The sequence below is a fragment of the Hibiscus syriacus genome, unplaced genomic scaffold (genome assembly GCF_006381635.1).
Source record: "Hibiscus syriacus cultivar Baekdansim isolate YM2019G1 unplaced genomic scaffold, ASM638163v2 tig00110556_pilon, whole genome shotgun sequence".
Classification (NCBI taxonomy): domain Eukaryota; kingdom Viridiplantae; phylum Streptophyta; class Magnoliopsida; order Malvales; family Malvaceae; genus Hibiscus; species Hibiscus syriacus.
This window is the reverse complement of record NW_024062779.1, coordinates 4904126-4924165: the sequence shown is the minus strand read 5'-3', so window position 1 is coordinate 4924165 and position 20040 is coordinate 4904126. Positions and strand designations below refer to the sequence as shown.

General features: G+C 34.4%; 1 protein-coding gene and 1 pseudogene across 2 annotated transcripts; both read left to right on the top strand.

Moving 5' to 3' along the window:
- Positions 1-681: 681 nt before the first annotated feature.
- Positions 682-12608, top strand: LOC120131801 (methionine S-methyltransferase-like). 2 transcript variants are annotated; one of them, XM_039148709.1, is made up of 12 exons: positions 682-1027; positions 3287-3480; positions 3609-3815; positions 3916-4011; positions 5274-5462; positions 5534-5722; positions 5819-6055; positions 6433-6567; positions 8231-8548; positions 8723-8902; positions 10815-11774; positions 12138-12608. In XM_039148709.1, exons 1-12 carry the CDS (start codon positions 814-816, stop codon positions 12459-12461), a joined length of 3243 nt encoding a protein of 1080 aa, XP_039004640.1. In that variant the 5' UTR covers positions 682-813; the 3' UTR covers positions 12462-12608. The 2 variants fall into 2 exon arrangements, with proteins under 2 accessions (XP_039004640.1, XP_039004641.1); XM_039148710.1 differs by lacking the exon at positions 682-1027 and having other exon boundaries at positions 3340-3480; positions 3770-3815.
- Positions 12609-13353: 745 nt separating this feature from the next.
- Positions 13354-14227, top strand: LOC120131528 (annotated as a pseudogene).
- Positions 14228-20040: the final 5813 nt, after the last annotated feature.

Here is a 20040-nt window from a genome sequence, read left to right as displayed (position 1 = left end):
AAATTTAAGATTTATATATTTTTAAACTAAATTTAATAATTATATTTTTCATATTTATAATTCATGATTATATATATAATCTTATAAATATATTTTTATTCATATATTGAAATATACATTTATTCGTATATTGAAATATTTTGATTAAAATATAAACATATTTTAAATACTAGTTTATACAAGAAAAATAAAATATATAAAAAATATAAATGATTCATACATTTAAATATAAATTGAATCATTTATATTTTCTATACATCTATATTTAATAAGAAAATAAAATTATTGGGGGACTGTTTTGCAAGTTTTAAAGTTGGGGACCTAAATTCAAGTGCCTAAAAAGTTCAATGACCGTTTATATAATTTACCCTAATTTTCTAACAGTGGTTTAAGTTGGGGGATCATATTGCAAACGGAATAAATGTTGGGGGACTGTATTGCAAGTTTTAAAAGTTGGAGGACCTAAATGTAAGCTTCAGAAATGTTCAGTGACCATTACTATACTTTACCCTTTAAAAAAATATGAACAACTTGAATAAGGAAATAACTATTGCCGCGTGAGAATAAAATAATATAATTTTATTATTAGGCATGAGTCAAACATTGAAATGTTTTTTTTATATGTAAGTTTAAATTTGAGAAGGATACAAGTATAACAAGCCTAAATTTCTTAGCTTGAAAACTTGAAAGGCTGGCCCTTTTCCAAAATAGTAAAGTATACCCTGTGGCGAAGTAAAATCGGGAAAACAAAACAGAAACTATATATTTGGTCTCTTAGCTTGGAATTCGACGGAGAAGAACCAGCGGGTGGAAATGGCGGTGGAGGAGTTTTTGAAACAGTGCCAGCAATCCGGTGATGCTGCATACGCTGCCTTCAGATCGCTTCTGGAGAGGCTTAAGGATCCCAAGTCCCGCGTCGACGCCCGAGTGTTCCTTTCTGATCTTTATTCCCGGGTCGGATCATCCGATGATTGCTTCAACAAGTACCATTTTCGGATTCAGGATATTTACCTGGAGCAGTATGAAGGTAGGTGTTCCGATTCAAATTTTATCTCATTGCCTTTGCCGTTGAATTTCTTTCTTTCCTTAGAATCATTAGTGCTCGATGTTTACGGTTTCTCAAGCGTTTAGTTCAAAAGGATACGGTAGAAAGAGTGACTTTGGGGATTTTTTCTTTTGTTGGGGTTGAAATCTAATGAACCTTTTTTTTTCTCGTACGCAAGTCGTAAAATTTTATTATAAATGAAATATTAATTAAGAGTAAGCGATAAGCACTGTTGTCAAAACTCAAGAGCAATGAAATCCATTATCCATACGAGTTTTGGTTCTAAAATATTATGCTTTTCCTTTAATCTTTCTGTTGGAAAAAAGATTGTACTTTTTCCTTTTTGGGCCAAATATATTCTACTTTTTCCTTTTCCTTTTCGGGTCAAATATATTCTACCTTTTCAATCTTTGTTTTGATTGGTTTGTTCATTACTTTATCGCCAAGAACCAATGAAACTTGCTGGAACTTTCGATTCCCAAGAATAAGAAAATTATCAACCAAGTTTGGTGTTTGTCGTTTACTTAGGATAAGAAAATTGACAACTTAGGATTATCGATTTCCTAGACTCACTTGCACTGGTTGAGCTATAGTACTAATTTTGGTTTAGGTAGATCTATTACTTTGCATTTAGTATTTATATTTTAATAAAAATTTTAATGTGATATTTATTATTATGTATGCATTTTAATAAAACTGTTTAGTGTAGTGTTTGAATTATTATTTTATAAACTATTATAATATTTATAAATTTTCATTTATTGATTTGATATTAACTAACTAACTATATTAATTTAATTACAATAATAAAACGTGTACAACATTTACTAATGATGTTAATTCATATACCATGATATTATTTGGAATGATAATTCAGTAATTGCATTGAACATTTTGACAAAATAACATATTACATTAGACATTTTAAAATTATGTATATCATATTAGATATTTTATCAAAATATATATGTACACCATATTTGTAATCAAATGATAAGTACTATATTACACATTTTAGAAGTATAGATACTTTGTTATATATTTTTATTAAAGTACAAGTATAAAATGTAATATGCCCCTTAATTTAATCCTAAGAGTTTGTAAAGCCTTACCAGTTTATTCAAATTCAAATTTTAATTCAAAATTAAAATTATTATGAACTTAAAATAATTCAAATTAACAATGATTTTGAATTTTATATGAATATGATATTATTTAAATACAAGTCAGTCTAAATTATTAGTAAAAGTTAATATGAAGTATATTTTTATTTTTAAAGTAGTAATTTAATAAACATTACAACTGAAACATAAGTTATTAATCTATTTGAATATTACAACTTGTAATTACTATTTTCAAAACGAGTTATTTACCATTTTGAATTGTTAAAATTTTATTAATAAATTGAATCAGATTGGTTTGTTATTCAAGTAAGCTAGGTAGAGTTATTAGATTTAGTGAAAATCAACAAGTGCAGCTAAAATAGAGGATTTCTTTGAAATGAAAATCCCGTTTCAGAAAGGTTTTCTGCAAAATCAAAACTATACATGAAATATGCTTTGAAAAATACAAATGATATTGTTATACTAGCCCACTAAAGGATTAACCAAAATATTCTGTTATAGTGATTTTCAAGTCGTCAGTGTCCAAAACCAAACACATAATTGTGGCAAATGTTTAATCCGTCCTTAATTCTTGATGCCTTCTATTGCAATATACCGTTGAAGCAAAACTAATAGGTTCTGAATCCTTATTCCAATGTCAAATCACAAATTTCAAGATCGAAACATGATGCTTGCTTCATGAGCCTCAAAGTATCTACTATGTTCTTTACTATTGAACACTTACTTGATGGGTTAGGCTACAAACCTGTTAGGAATAAGATTAAATATCTCATATGCTCAATCTTATTAACTTAACCATAATTACATAACTAGATATTGACATATGCCCTTGTGATAGACTTATCGGTTTGGATAGCTTTATCTTAGCCATATTCCAACAACCAGCTTAACTATTGATTCTATCATTTAACTAGATCTCTGTTGTTTATTTTACACCAATTTATTTCAATTGAAAGATCGGTGCTAATACGTATGCATGCATTAAATCCCATTGTATTTAGCAATTATTCGTGCTCTATTTGTTTGCTTTCTCTACAGAAGAAGCATTTATAGCCTGTAATATACTTGTCATGCTTCATTAGTTTTGATGCTTTAACATATTTTACTCTAAGTGTAGGCTATCGGGGAAGGAAGAAACTGACAATGATGGTGATCCCTAGCATTTTTGTGCCAGAAGACTGGTCATTTACCTTCTATGAAGGACTCAATAGACATCCGGATTCCATTTTCAAGGACAAGACTGTTGCTGAGCTTGGCTGTGGAAATGGATGGATAACTATAGCCATTGCTGAGAAATGGTTGCCTGAAAAGGTTTGTATTTTTAATTTTTCACCCTATTGGAACAAACACAGAATGGTCCTCATTTTCCTTATGCATAGACAAATATGGTTCAATCCTCATATATATCATTTTTGTATGACTGAATTAATCTTCTGCAGGTCTATGGCCTTGATATAAATCCACGGGCAGTGAAGGTTTCTTGGATAAACTTATACATGAATGCTTTTGATGAGAAAGGCCAACCAATATATGACGTAGAAAAGAAAACTTTACTTGATAGGGTGGAGTTTTATGAATCCGACCTGCTATCTTATTGTAGGGAACGTGATATTCAACTTGAACGAATTGTTGGATGCATACCTCAGGTACTGTGCAGTTGATAACTGATATGGATGTGTAGTGAATGATGAAATTACATGAAATCCTAGCCCTTTCAATGCTTATATCTTCTTTTTCCCCTTGCAGATTCTTAATCCAAACCCAGAGGCAATGTCAAAACTAATCACAGAAAATGCAAGCGAGGAATTTCTACATTCTCTGAGTAATTATTGTGCACTTCAGGTTGGATTTCTCTTTATTGGTTCCATGCTATTTAATGTTTAGTATGTTAGAATATAATAACATGTTACAAGCTCACATTTTTTACTAGTTACTCGTGCATAGTTGTGTATTCATGAATAAAATTTCTTGGGACGGTTAACTTATAACCAAGACACAAATATTGGCTGGTCCTCCTCAAAAGAAATGCAGGGGTCATCCATTCACTTGTTGATTAACAGAGTTGGACTAACTTTTGGCTTTTTATATAATTTATATGTACAAATTTATCTGTTAGGTGGACATGCTGGCTCCTTGTATGCTAGCTTTCATCTAGAAATTGTAGTGATTTATTCCCTGCCATTTTAGTTTGTGAGATTATCAGGATAATTGAACATCAGAAATTCATGTTAGCTGCTGGAGCTTTTAGTTACTTTCACTCAGCGGTGTAAGTTAATGTTCTTGGCACATGCTTGGAATTTGGTTGGATGTTAAAAGTCCCATTTTATTATGTTTCCCGTGATCAACTTTAATTTGGAAATCAAGTGGAACTTAAATGTTTAGTAGAATGTGGATATTTTCACTCCGTTTTGCTACAGTGAATCAGATTGGAATATCCAAGGAAAGATGGAGGAGGAGGACATGAGATAAAGGCCCGAAGTCTTCCTCTCTCTCTGTCTCACTTTACTTTTTTTTTTGCCCTTTTTGAATACGGGTCCTTATCCTTGAACTAAATTTCAGTGCTTCCTGTAATCATTAGCAGACTTATATTTTGACAAAAAGTTTGCATCTATGAAGAAAGCTTACATGCTCAGTTATGCTTATAATGGTAAACTATACTAATTAGTCAAATTAGATCAATCAATTTATCCATTTTGGTATTTGTTTCGTTGCTTGTTGGAAAGAATGATCATTGTGGGTGTCTATTTTTTCCCTTATTCTGTATTTGGAGCTTTATCACAGCTTGGCTTAACTCTGGAAGCCTAGGCACATTATAATTTATCAGGTTGCATAAATTTTTAAAGACTACTGTACTGAAACATTTATGAACTTTGATTTCTCTCTTACTCTAACAACTAAATGCAGTCTAGTTATCATTCATATATGTTTTAACTTCTTTCAGTGCCTGGATCGATCCTTTATGTAACATGCTTAGGCAATAAGTGTGCTGTCAAATTTGTGAATATCGTCTATAAATTCAATTCTCATAAAAAATTACGAAGAAATTTAAAAATCTCCTCTCTGAATACTCTTCAACTTTAATTTCATTCATTTTTCCAATCTAGGGTTTTGTAGAGGATCAATTTGGCTTAGGTCTGATTGCCAGGGCAGTTGAGGAAGGAATTGCTGTCATTAAACCTACAGGAATTATGATCTTCAATATGGGAGGCCGTCCGGGACAAGCAGTCTGTAAACGCCTGTTTGAAAGACGTGGTTTCTGTGTTACCAGGCTTTGGCAAACCAAAGTTCTTCAGGCAAGTAAATGCCTTTAAACTTGTAACCATTTCTTCACCTGAATGTACTCAACTGAAAGATCTTGTTGCAGGCTGGTGACACAGATATTTCAGCTTTAGTAGAAATTGAGAAGAATAGCCCACATCGATTTGAATTCTTTATGGGGCTTTCTGGAGATCAGCCTATTTGTGCTCGAACGGCATGGGCCTATGGAAAGGCTGGCGGCCGTATCTCTCATGGATTATCAGTTTACAACTGTCAACTACGTCAACCAAAGCAGGTTGTCATTTCGTAAAGATTTTAGCTTTTAGTTAGTGGATATCTTAGCCTTGCCTGGGGAAGTATAGAATGGCTGATCATTCTTTTAAATTGACAGATCAAGTTAATATTTGAATTTCTTAGAAGTGGCTTCCAAGAGATCAGTAGCTCTTTAGATTTATCTTTTGAAGACGATTTAGTTGCGGATGAGAAGATTCCATTCCTGGCTTATCTTGCCAGTATTTTGAAAGAGAATTCGTACTTCCCATACGAGCCACCAGCTGGATGCAAAAAATTTCGCAAACAGATAGCCCAATTTATGAAAACGTACCACCATATTCCCCTTACTTCTGATGTAAGTTAATTTTCCTTTCTTCCCCTATTTTTTTTCCACAAATGAGGTGACAAATCAGTTTGCCTGTTGCTAAATATTCATTCTTTGCTAGAATTTTGTTTCTCTTTTGAAAATGAAGATTCTTGTGATTTTCTGTCATACCAAGTTTTAATGATGTGAAATTGGATAAAGGATGTTTTGTGTAGGAAGGATGGGCTGAGGAATCATTATAAAAATGTCGAAAACTCATGCAATATCTTTTGATATGATCTAAGTATATTGATCTAGTAGCTTGATTGCTCCATGTATTTTCATTTTCGTATCGTTGAGTTTTGGAGATAAGTCAACATGCATTCTTCTTGTCTGTGCTTCTGACATTATTTTCTATAATATGCAAGAATGTCGTCATCTTTCCTTCGAGGACTGTGGCAATTGAGAATGTTCTTCGGCTGTTCTCCCCTCGTCTTGCTATTGTTGACGAGAATCTGACCCGAAATTTACCCAGGAAATGGTTAACATCCTTGGCAGTCGAGGTATGCTCTATTTGTGATTTTTCATGTAAATGAGTTTAGTTAGTTCTGAGCTACCTGAAATCAGTTCCATTATTGAGGCTCTACTTGTTTTCTGTTGAGCTGAGCTCAACCTCATGGCTCATGCCACTTAGAGCATGAGTTGATCTTCATTTGAGCTTGTTAATACTCTACACCTGTTGAACTTTGAAAATTTTTAATCTTGTACATGTACAAATAAAATATAGTATTAGTTTCTTTATGGGGTTTATTTGAGTTCTGAATTTTAGTTCTAACTGGCGGAGAAGTACACCTTCAAGCTCCTTGTTTGGGTAGATAATGGAGCCAAATTGATTTGACCCATGTATCTTGATTACTTTGTTGTGCCAAGCCAGAGTACTAACTATAGACTTTGACAGAGTTCAACTTTAAGTTTCTTAGTCAAGCCAACCTTGAGCTTCAGTTTGTCTGTCATTGACTCATCTTACCTCAATTACACCTTAGTGATGCTCTGTAATCCTAAGTAAGCCATGTTTATCTTGATCTCAAATGCTGCATTAGACTTTGTCACGCAATTCGGAGAGATGCATGAACAAGGAGTGCAAGATGATGAAAACTCCTTTGTTTTCTAAATCTCTTCTTTGTTTGTTGTAATATTATCTTAGCATCATGAGTGGTGGCTCAACTTGTGTACTGAAAATGTTGCAAGAATGAAGAAATTAAGGGGACCTTGCTGTCAGATAGATACCACTGTAATAAAAGCTTCTTAACTTGCTGGATTTTGGAGTTAGATGCTTTAAATTTTAAGTTAGATGTTCACATGTTTTGTCCTTCATGCAGCCACTAGCCAAGAATTGACAAACTTAAGATTATTATTGCTATTGTTATTATTATTCCGTGCATCCACAGCCAAAGTTGCTAACATGTGCTACACTTTACTTCAATGGAGGTATTGACATTTGACATACCCTCTTTAGGAGTATTGACTATGAATTTTTCAACAGATGCTTTTTAAGGTCAAATGCATTATGAACTTTATAGTTGCATCTTTTTCCTCCAAAATATATGATCCGTGTTTCCTGAGTCCTTACTTCATAAACTTGTAAACAAGCAACACGCATTGATAGCCTAAATGGGTAAACATATGCTTGTTATTGACTTGAAAGGAGTTAGTGATATAACCTTGTCTACCTAAGAAATTGTTGGTTAGCTGCTGGATTAATTGCTTCTTTAAAATTAAGCATAAATCTCAAGACTGTATGATGTAGAACAAGTAGAACAAATATGGGAAAAAGATAAATATGATTCTTCTCCCACCTTACTATTTTAGGTTGTTTTTACCAAGATGGAAAACACTTTTCCAGTTTTGGCCACATGATATACTAACTTTTCACGGGAAACCCAGGTTTTATGTCATTTACAAGGGTTAAGTTTGTAAATAAGCAACAAAAGTCCTTATTTCGAACCTTTTGTCCCCTTTTAAAAGTGGACTTTTTTTTGAAATAGACATTCAATTCTAAAACCACCTCAAAATTGAAGAAACATGATCATTCATAGACTATATTCTAAACTCTAATAACATTGCAAATTCAAATATAACCTGGTTTAATATTTAACGCTGAAAACGACAAAAGTCTAACTGATTCTTCATCAATTTTGTTGCTAAGTTTTTATTTCCATGTTGCAGACTGCAGAAACTAGCTTGTCAGAAGATGTTCTTACTGTCATTGATGCACCACGACATTCAGATTTAATGGTAGAGCTGATAAAAAAGCTGAAGCCGCAGGTCGTGGTTACCGGGATAGCTCATTTTGAGTCTGTTACTAGTTCAGCTTTTGTGCAATTACTAGATGCCACCAGAGAAGTTGGGTCTCGTCTTTTCTTAGACATATCTGATCACTTTGATCTATCCAGCCTTCCTGGTACCAATGGGGTACTTAAATATCTATCAGGGACTCCTCTGCCATCACATGCAGCAATCCTTTGTGGCCTGGTGAAAAATCAGGTATATTTTTAAGGCAACTCTTTCAACCTATCAAAATGGGCTTTTTCCTATTTACAGGGGCAACTCAAGTAATTTTCTATTAGTTTGACTTACAGTTTCAGTCTCTTTAATTTCTTTTTAGTTTGTTTACTGTTCGACAAATTCTCATATTTTGCAGCATGAACTTTTTCACAGGTTTATTCAGATTTGGAAGTTGCCTTTGTTATTTCAGAAGACGAGGCTATCTTGAAGGCCTTGCCAAAAACAGTGGAAGTACTTGAAGGGGATACGTCATTGATTGGCCAGTACTACTATGGTTGTCTGTTTCACGAGCTTCTATCTTTTCAACTTACGGACAGACATCCACCTTTGGAGGTTTGTACATTATCTTCCGATTATATAGATTAGAAATCACCATTCTTCCATCGGCAATTCTTACTTTACCAGTGGTATAGATCCATTTCAGATTGACGTCAAAGTAACTAGGAATCATATATCTCTCGATAATAAGTAAAGACAACCACTAAAAGGAATGTAGCGCAGTAAATACATTTCTTTCAGGTGCGCTTATGCACCTTGCCAAAAGAAAAAAGATGGATATCGGGCATGGTGCTTTTGCATTAAGAACATGCATGAGTTGACACAGTGATGCGAGGCAGTTTAGGGGGCTAGAGATGGCAATGGAAAGGGAAAAATTGGTTATTTGCACTTTTTGGTCTGATATTATCTCATTAGACACCTTATATTGGATGATATTAGATTTGGTAGGAGATTAACCTAGTGGACTGATTTTAGATCTTGGAATGATTTGGCAGCCTGAAAATAAATTATGTTTTAGGGTAAAGTATACAATGGTCCTCCGACTATAGGGTGTTGTTTTGTTGAGTCCCCCGACTATCAAAAGTTACAAAATGGTCCCCGACTATAGGGATGTTGCTTTGTTGAGTCCCCTGACTATTAAAAGTTACAAAATGGTCACTCAACTACTCATTATGTTCCAAATTCGCCCTTTTCCGTAAAAAAAATGATGGCAGTCTGGGTTGGATGTTTATATGTTGTCTGAGATATGATAAAATATGATCCTAGAATCTCAAACGACTATCATATCTCAGACAACAAATTAACATCCAACTCAGACTGCCGTTAATTTTTTAACGGAAAAGAACAAGTTTGGAACATAATGAATAGTTGGGTGACCATTTTGTAACTTTTAATAGTCGAGGGAATCAATAAAGCAACATTCTATAATCAAGGGACCATTTTGTAACTTTTAATAGTTGAGGGACTCAATAAAGCAATGTCTTATAGTCGGGGGACCATTTGTATACTTTACTTTTTTTTTTTTAAACTTAGGATTAAAATTACCAATTTTAATGAAATAAAATAATAGTTTAATAAATGCTTATTCAAAATGACATAATGGATATTGATATTTAATGAGTTTGGATAAGTAGATTCAAATGTTCAATGGATAGTGTCGTCTAATTGGATTTGGATTCCTCTACTAATAAAATAACAGATATCCAACCTGTTGTCATCTGCTCAAGGATAAGGTAATAGTAATTCGAAATTCTTAAGATATGGGCAAAATTGAATGGAGAAAAACAGAAAAGAAAAAAGAACACCTGAGCTTAACGCCTAGGTTCCTTCATTCCATCGTACAATAAGAAGCACTACTTTTGCTTAAAAACAAGATTGGATTTTACAAATAGGGTCGGTAATAACTCTTTTGGAGTTTTATCACTTGTTATAGGTAAGGGGTGAGCACCTGGGAAAAAAATTATTTATAATTTTGTAGATTCTCTTGTGTGATGTTTTAAATGGTTTAACTGTTTAACATTCTACCTGAAACCATAGTATCAATAGAGGGAGAAGAGATCCAACTGGAATGTAAGGGATAGTGCAACATAAGCACCCCCCCTCCACACACACATCACCAGTAGATCTAACACCATATCTATTAAAATGAATGAACAAACCAGGTCAGCAAATAAGGGGCAATAAGAAAAAAAAAAGCAACCCGAGGTGGATGATACCCTGTCTAGCATCTATAAGAAATCATATAGATAGTTGGAGAAGCCATCCGGAAACGACAGAATGAAAAATAAAATCAAAACATTACAGGATAACACCAATTGATCTATATGATTTCTTGGACGTGTACTTGTGGAATTCTAAATTTTTCATCTTCTTCTAGATATCATTCAAGTTCCTATCATGTTGGTTATATGCATATATAGTGAAATTTTTCCATGTCTTGCTATTCTGAATCTAATATTTCTTACAGAGATCTGAAAAGTCCAAATCAGTTGAGGTGATTGGGTTCTCAACTTCAGCAATCTCTGTCCTTAATAATGCCGAATTATCCATTTATGGTGATGGGAACTCTCTTATACATTTGGATGTGGATCGATGGTTCCTACCAACGCCTTCTCCAGTCAAGGGCGCTATCTTTGAAAGTTTTGCACGACAAAATTTGACAGAGTCTGAAATCGATGTCACTCCTAGTATAAAGCAATTTGTTAGGAGCAACTATGGGTTCCCATTTGATAGCAGCACGGCTTTTATATACTCAGACTGCTTGCAAGCCCTTTTTAGTAAGCTGGTACTTTGCTGCATTGATGAAGGTGGAACTATGTGCTTTCCAGCTGGCTCAAATGGCAATCTTGTCTCTGCAGCCAAATTTTTGAAAGCAAACATTGTAAACATTCCTACAAATTCTGAAGAAGGCTTTAAGCTGACGGAGAAAATACTCAACAAGGCACTTGAGACTGTGAAAAAGCCATGGGTATATATCACTGGTCCAACAATCAACCCAACCGGTTTGATTTACAGCAACAAAGAGATGGAAGATATCTTAACTGCATGTGCCAAATTTGGGGCAAGAGTGGTAATTGATACTTCATTCTCTGGACTGGAATTTGACTGTGAAGGTTGGGGTGGCTGGAACTTGGAGGGATTTTTGCCAAAACTATCTTCCTCTGGCAACCCCAGTTTCTGTGTTTCTCTACTTGGAGGACTGTCTCTGAAACTACTTAGCGGAGCACTCAAATTTGCGTTTGTGGCTCTAAACCAACCGCTTTTAATTGATACATTTCATAGCTTTCCTGGCCTAAGCAAACCCCATAGTACAGAGAAATATGCAATCAAGAAGTTGCTGGCTCTGAGAGAGCAGAAAGGAGGCATGCTGGATGTTGTCAAAGAACAAATAAGAAATTTGGAAACCAGGACTAAGCGTTTGAAAGAGGTATCATCTTCCCCTTCCGCCCCAATGTGTTAACTCATACGATCTACTATATATAACTTAGTTTCTCTCATCAAGGTATGAAAGATATGCCTTTTTTTTCTTCATAGAAGTGTAAAAATATACATAATGCAGGTGTCCATGGATATCTTATCCCGTTACATTTTCAGAAAAACAAGCACTTGATCTACATCAATTACTGAACTGAGTTTTGACAGCGATTACACTCATTTTCTTCCAAATCAAGTTACTCCATTCCTGGGATAGTCTTATTTATTGTCCTTGAGTGGATTGTTTTGAGTGCAAGATTTTTAAGTATCAATTTTTTCCTCAAACTTTGCAGTTCCTTTTTTATTCTTTCAACAGGCCCTTGAAAAATGCGGGTGGGATGTGCTTCAACCCTGTGCTGGTGTTTCAATGGTGGCAAAGCCTTCTTTCCTTGAAAAGACTGTGGAGCTGAGCCATTCAGGTAAAGACGCAACCAGTGGTGAAAAGGATGCAACCTATGAAGTTAAGCTCAATGACGCAACGATCAGGGAAGCCATGGCCAAGGCCACAGGCTTGTGCATCAACAGTGGCTCATGGACTGGAATTCCTGGTTACTGCCGCTTCACTGTTGCCTTGGAAGAGAGTGAATTCGAGCTAGCATTGGGATGTTTAGCTAAATTTAAAAGCATAGTTGGTAACTGAAATTTGCTATCATCACCTATGATCTAGTTCATCACTCACAACAAAGTCATGATGAAAAAACCCATTCCTTACCATTTGAACATTCTTCAAAAAGCTGTAGTTTCAGCAAGCCGTTTAAAAGCAGGTTTTAAATGAAATTATTCTATCAACATTTTGATTCTTATTTGCTTTGGCTACTGCTCTATAAGGCTATGGTTTTTTTATTTATTCCTTTTCGTGTGAACAATTTTCAAGCATGTAATGATCAAATTCAGTTTCTTTTCATTTCTGTTCATGCTTTTACAACTTTTTTTGTTCTTCCTTGTCTTTTTCACATATAATTGAAAATCATAGATGTAGAGATCAATTTAAAAAAAAACTCAAAGGTTGGTTTATTATTATTATTATTATTATCATCATTGTTATATTTTTTGGGAAAAGTATATTTTATTGCTACAAACCGAACTGTATGCTAATTCAGCAAGGTATATAAAACTTATCATTTTATAAGATAATAAAACAAGTAAAAATAATTAATATTTAAGGCTAAATTTCAAAATTATGTATCAATCTCTTATAAAATATGTGGTTCTTTTTATCGATAATATCATAAATAATTTGAATGACAACTTTATTCAAGTATAAGTGTACTAATGAAAATTTTATTTGTTCAATTTTTACTTAATATTTTTCCAAATCCACATTCACACACTACACTGTTAATTTTATAAGGGTAAACTACACAGTTAGTCACTAATGTTTGGGGTAGTTTTCCTTTATCCCAATGATGTTTCAAAAGTTACAAATCGGTCACTAAAGTTATGGACAAGTTACAAACTGATTACATGGATTGTTGAAAGCTTACTTGGATCGTTGACCGGTCACCCCACTACCATCACCTTCTTCATTTTTATTCGATTCTCTGGCTTTTCTGGATTTTAACTTTTTGAAACAATGGTAAATTGGGATTTTTAAATTCGGGGACTCAAGTGTTTCTCCGGTGGCGATCTGCAGTGTTTTGTCACTTTCTAAGCGGTTTCAGGTAGACCCAGATTTGCTTTTGAACCGCGTTGGTGTTTTGAAAGATTTAGAGTTTAATAGTAAGGTTTTGACTAGGGTGTTAGAATGGTTTCCTAGGATAATCATGATGAATAAGGATGAAATTTGTGAAAAGATTGGTTTACAGAAGGAACTAGGATTTCAAGGTACGAGATTGAAAGGGCTTTTCATTCTTTTCCTGAAGTTATAGGATTTGATGTCGAAAATAGGTTGAAGCCATTGCTTGATGGGTTTTTGGAATTGGCTTTTAGTGAAAATGAAATTAGGGATGAGATTATGAAGGATCCAAGAGTTTTGGGCGTGGAATTAGGGGAAATGTCGAGGTGTTTAGGGTTGTTGAAAACTTTGAAGTGTCGAGTTCCTATTAAAGACAAGATTTTTAGTGAAGGAGATTTCAGAGTTGGGTTTGAAGTGAAGCTTAGAGTCGATTGCTTGGGCAAACAGGGGTTGACTTATAGAGAAGCATTTAAGATCCTATGGAAGGAGCCAAGATTGATTTTATATGAAAAAGAAGAGATGAAAAAGAAAATCGAGTTCTTGGTGCATAGGATGAAGTATGGAGTTGGTAACTTAGTTGAAGTTCCAGAATATTTGGGTGCCAATTTTGAAAAACAGATCGTTCCTACATACAATGTTGTCGAGTATTTGAGATCAAAAGGTGCTATGGAATTTGATGTGGGGTTGAAGAGTTTGATAAAGCGAGTAGGCTCAGATTCTATAATGAATAAGGTGATCGTACTGGGGTGATGGGTCAACGGTTCAAGTAAGCTTTCAACGATCCATATAAGCGGTTAACATGTCAACTATGATTTTCATCGCATTTGTTGACGACTGTTAACATTAAGTGATAACGTTAGTGATTGATTTATAACTTTTGAAACATCAATAAAAAAAATAAAAACTACTCTAAACATTAGTGATTAGTTGTGTAATTTACCCATTTTAACAATTGAACTCTTACCACTAGACAGCCTAGACTAAAACATATATTTTTACTTTTTACATTTTCTACATACACAACTATGATACTTACGGACGAAATTGCTACATTTGTGTATTTTCAATGTGTATCTATAGGTTGAAAATTGTACAACAATTTTTTCTAACATAAGATCTCGTAAATCGTAACAATCATTTCCTGTGTTGTAGTGATAATTTCCGTTATTTTTTCTGAGACATTATTGTTGTTATTGTTGTTTTATGAAATTGAGTATAATTAAATCGAAATTAAAATTAGGGTAAACTACATAAATGACCACCCAGCTATGGGTTTGGTCTCAAAATGGCAACAATTTTCAAATTTATGTCAATATAACCATTGAACTATTTAAATGGTTTCAATATAACTACTTGCCGTTAACATTCAACGGAAATGTTTACGTGACAGTTAACAAAATTGGTATAATTAAGGCAAGGATCCTTGTAAAATTACGTATTCGCGGTGTTGGCACACTGCTTTGTTTTCTTCCATTGGTCACTAGTTGTATATGATTTATTTCCTTGGATTTTCATTTAATGTAATTTTATCCTAATTCTGTTTTTAATTTGTCTATTGCCTTAATTTGTGCATTAACTTTAAAATCTTTTATTCTAGTCATGTATTAAATTTATAGATTAAATCCTCTAGATTTTAGAATTAATAGTTGAGCTAATTTTCACATTTGTTATCAGGATAATACATATGTTATATAACTTGTTTAGGCTTAGGCAAAAAAATAAAACTAAAATAACTTAATTGCATTTGAATCCAATATCAATTAGTGACCAAGCAAAGCATAAACCATGGTCATCCTCAGTTGGAATTGTCGTGGTAATTCAAGAGCTTAGAAGACTAGTCTCCTAAAAAAGTCCCCATTTGGTGTTCGTATGTGAATCTCGACTTCGTAAAAATAAAGCTGGGAGACTAAAGCTGTGCATGGGCATGAAGGCATGTTTTGCGGTGGAAAACTCAAGTAACTATACTGGGCTGTTCGTGATGTGGAGGGAGGAACTTCAAGTTAACCTTACTGGTTTTTCAAACTCACACATTGATGTCGAGATTAGTTTGAACCAGGAACTCTTCCGATTTACCGGCTTTTATGGGAGGTGTGAGTGGGCTAGGAAAAAGGATAATTGGATGCTTCTCGATCGCTTAAAGTCAGCCTCATCTCTACCTTGGCTACTGAGAGGAGATTTCAACGAAATACTCCTTCAAAGTGAAAAACTACTTCAAAGTGAAAAACTAGGAGGTAGACGAAAGAAGAAAGATGATATAAATGAATTTCGGAGTGCTTTGAGAAATTGCAGTCTGTGGGATCTGAAGCCTAATCAAAGATGGTTTACCTGGACCATGGGGCTCACTGTGGCAACGTATATATGAGAATATATCGATCGGTACGTGGCTTCAACAAGCTGGCGCTCAAACTTCTTGAACTACAGAGTTGTTACTAAACACACAACCTCCTCTGACCATGCTGCTTTCGTCATTGAAATCAACAGTTTAGAGTGCCCTTCCCATAAGCACGAACGAGGGGATTACTTCAAATTCGATGCTTGTTGGGCTGATGATTTGGACTGCGACAAACTAGTTGAAAAACGGTGGTTGGATACAGAAGGCTCAACATGGGACAAAATTATTACAGTGGGTGCTCATTTGAAAAGCTGGCAACGAGACAAATGATCCTCGAAAAAAAAGAGAAAGGTCGAACTTAACAGAACCATCAGCTTGTTAAACTCTGCTCCAATTTCCTCTCTCATAGTTGAACATTTGTTCAACGCCAAAGTAGAACTTAAGGAAATCATCGATAAAGAAGAAGCGTATTGGTGTCAGAGATATCGGGTGTCATGGCTCAAAGAAGGGGATCAGAACACTAAGTGTTTTCATGCTCGTGCTAGTGGCAGAAAAAAAAAAGGAGAAACTGGATTACTATAATCGAAGACAAGAATGGTGTTTGGGTAGAAAGTATCGAAGAAGTTTTTGAAACCGCAATAAATTTCTTTTCCACTATTCCTGCAGTGAACCAGATCATGCTATTATGGATGCTATTAACACTTTCATTTCTTCGAAAATCAATGAGGGCCTTTACAAAGAGTAAACAGCAGAGGAAATTCATAATGACTTTTCTCAAATCAACCCTAACAAAGCTCCCGGCATTGACGGTATGCTCGACTATTTCTTTCGTCATTTTTGGAATGTAATCGGTAATGATGTTATTTCCCTTTGATTAAGTCTCCTTAAGGGCCAGTCTTCTTTTGATTTTGTGAACCAAACTGTCATTGTACTGATTCCGAAAATTGAATGCCCTCGTTTAATGAAAAATTTTAGATTGATAAGCCTTTGTTGGTAATCTACAAGATTGTGTCAAAAACTATAGTCAACCGTTTAAAAAATGTAATGCCAACTTGTATTTCGAAAAACCAATGCACTTTCTTCCCAGGTAGACACATTTTTGAGAACTTCTTAGTTGCCTACGAGCTGCTCCATTACCTTAAAGGGTCTCAAAACGGTTATAATAAAGGGGCGTCCATAAAATTGGATATGAAAAAAGCGTATGATAGAGTCGAGTGGATGTTTATAGAGAGGGTAATGGGGGAAAATGGGGTTTGATGCTAATGTTATACGTTTGATTATGAATTGTATTTCATTTGTTTCTTACTGCTTGAGAATTAAAGGAAAATTTTCAGGATTCTTCAAACCCGAAAGGGGCCTTAGACCCTCTATCCCCGTATCTTTTTTTCTATTCTCAGGCACTCTTAGTGATACTCTTATCGAAACAAAGGAAGGGATCGACCAAGGGGGTCCGTACAAGCCTGAGAGGCCCTCGAATTAACCACCTTTTCTACGCTGATGATAACCTCCTATTTATAAAGAGCTCTACCGAAGAAGCAAGAAGTTTAAAGAGAACCCATGACCTCTATGAAGCTGCGTCTGGCCAGAGAGTTGACAAATCCATGGTGTATTTCAGTGAAAATACAAGAATTGAAGACTGACGACGCCTAATTGAAATCCTTGAAGTGGAAGAAAAGGACAACCTTGGTATGTACCTAGGTTTACCCCTTGTGATTGGCAAGAACAAAATAAGGGTCTCCAACTTTTTGCGTGATAAAGTGGCCAAAAGAATCAATGGTTGGACCAGGAACCTCATTTGCTTTGGTGGTCGAGAGGTATTTTTCAAATCGGTGGCTCAAGCTTTACCAACATATGCGATGTCATGCTAACTTGAAGATGCAAGGGGTTGGGCGATGCTGGCTTGGGACAAAGTTTGCAGGGCGAAGCGAGATGATGACATGGGCTTTCGAGACTTTAAACTCTTCAACATTTCCCTCATCGACAAGCAGGTCTGGAAATTCATTCGCAGCCTAGGATCTCCTCTTTAGAGTCTTCAAGGCCAAGTAATTTTCTAATTCTTTCTTCCTCAAAGCAAAGCTATGTAATTGAGCTTCTTTCGCTTGAAACAGAATCTTCAAAGTTAAGGAATCTATCAAAGATGGTTTTTTCTGGCGAATTATTTTTGGGGGAAATGCACGAGTTCATTTTGACAAATGGGGAGGTTCGAAGACGATGCATTTCGATAATCCTTATATGGATAATCCTGAGCTGCCAATTTGATGTAAAAACTTGATGATCAACGGCTTCCCTCGTTGGGATAATGAAAATGTGCAGCAACGGTTCACCTAGCAAGATGCTTCCACTGTTCAGAGCACTTTAATCTCCCCCCAACTTGATGATGAAATCTTTTGGGAGCATCACAACAAGGGATGCTTCACAACAAAATGGGGATACAATTGGTTACTTATGCGAAATGGAACCGAGAAGGACAACTCAAAACTCCGGAGAACATCACTAAACTCCCCACTCTCCCAAAAACCAAAGTATTCGGATGGAGACTTGGTCATGACGCGCTTCCAACAGGATTCTGTTTATCTCAAATTGGTGTGGGAAACGAACAATGTCCAATGTGTAATCAGGAGATTGAAACCACTCTACACGCCTTCAAGGACTACTCGCTGGCTAAAGAGGTTCTCACGTTATCAGGCCTCGACAATTATATCATATCCGCTCAACCTCTTTCATGTAAAGAATGGCTTGAGGGAGCAGTGTCATTACTTGATCAAGAAGGTTTTACTATACTACTCAATTTACTTTGGAATATCTGGAATCGTCACAATTTGTGGCTTTACGATCAAGAGATGAAAGAAGCGCGGAAAGTTATTCAAGCCGCTTGGATTCTCGGAGCCTCCTTTAAATGGGCAAATACAACCCCTTCAGATGAAAACAATGCACAAATTAGCAAGAATACTGATTCTTGGAGTAAACTAATTGAAGGAGGCCTAAAAATTAATATGGATGGTGTGTGGCTCCTCGAATCCGGAGAGGCTGCGATTGGGGTTGTAGCAAAGAATCAATTCAGAATGGTTGTTGGGGGTTTCGCTAGAAAACTTGAAGGTTGCCACACTCCGGAGTCGACAGAAGCTGAAGCTTTTACTCATGGCATTAATTTTGCTATTGAGAATGGCTGGAACGAGAATATTATTGAAGACGATGTAATCTCAATAGTGAATCGTTTAATGAATAGCCAAGAAGATATTTCAGTTATCGGATTGAAGCTGAAGGAGGCTTGTGAGCATTTAAATTAACATTTGAATTTTAAGGTGTTCTATGTTAGACGTGGCTCATGCCCTTGCTAAATGGGCTCTTTAGTTTTCTTCTTCTTTTTGGTTCTACTTTGATGAACCATATTGTATTAAGAACTTTTTTCTTCTTGATGCTATTGGCACATGAAATGAAATGAAGATACTTCTTCAAAAAAAAAAAATACAAAAAACCAATAGGCTAAATTTAATATTTAGGAATCAATTAAAATATATTTTTATATATTATATATTATAGTTAATGATAGAAATAAAAATATTTATTTTATATTTATTTATTAATGATTATATATATACAATTATATTTAAAATTAAATTAAAAATTTATTTAACATACTCGAACTCACAAGCACAATTTAAAATCATAAAGATTTAAATATTTTTTTCTTATGATTATAATTTGAATATTAAATTATTTTTTAATGATTTCATATATATAATCATTAAAAAATAAATATGAAAACAATAAATTTAATGGAAGTGTCACAATTTGATTGGATTAAAAATTTAGTAAATTAATTAAATTAAAATTTAAAACCCTCTAAACAGATTATGATGTGTGTCACAATTTGATTAGTCAAATAAATTTATTAAATTTGAAATTAGGATCTAATTAAAAATTAAGAATTAAAGTTAATCTCGGTGATCAAATTGATGAATTATAAAGTTAATGCTCAAATTAAGGCATTAGACAAATTTAAAACAGAATCAAAATCAAATTGCATTAAATGAAAATCTAAGGAAACGAATCATATACGAGTAGTGACCAAAATGGAAGAAAACAAAGAAGATTTCTAGTGTCATGAATACATAATTTACAAGGACTCATGGCTTAATTACACTAATTTTATTAACTGCAACATAAATATTTTGTTAACTATAGATGACTATATTGAAATCATTTAAATAG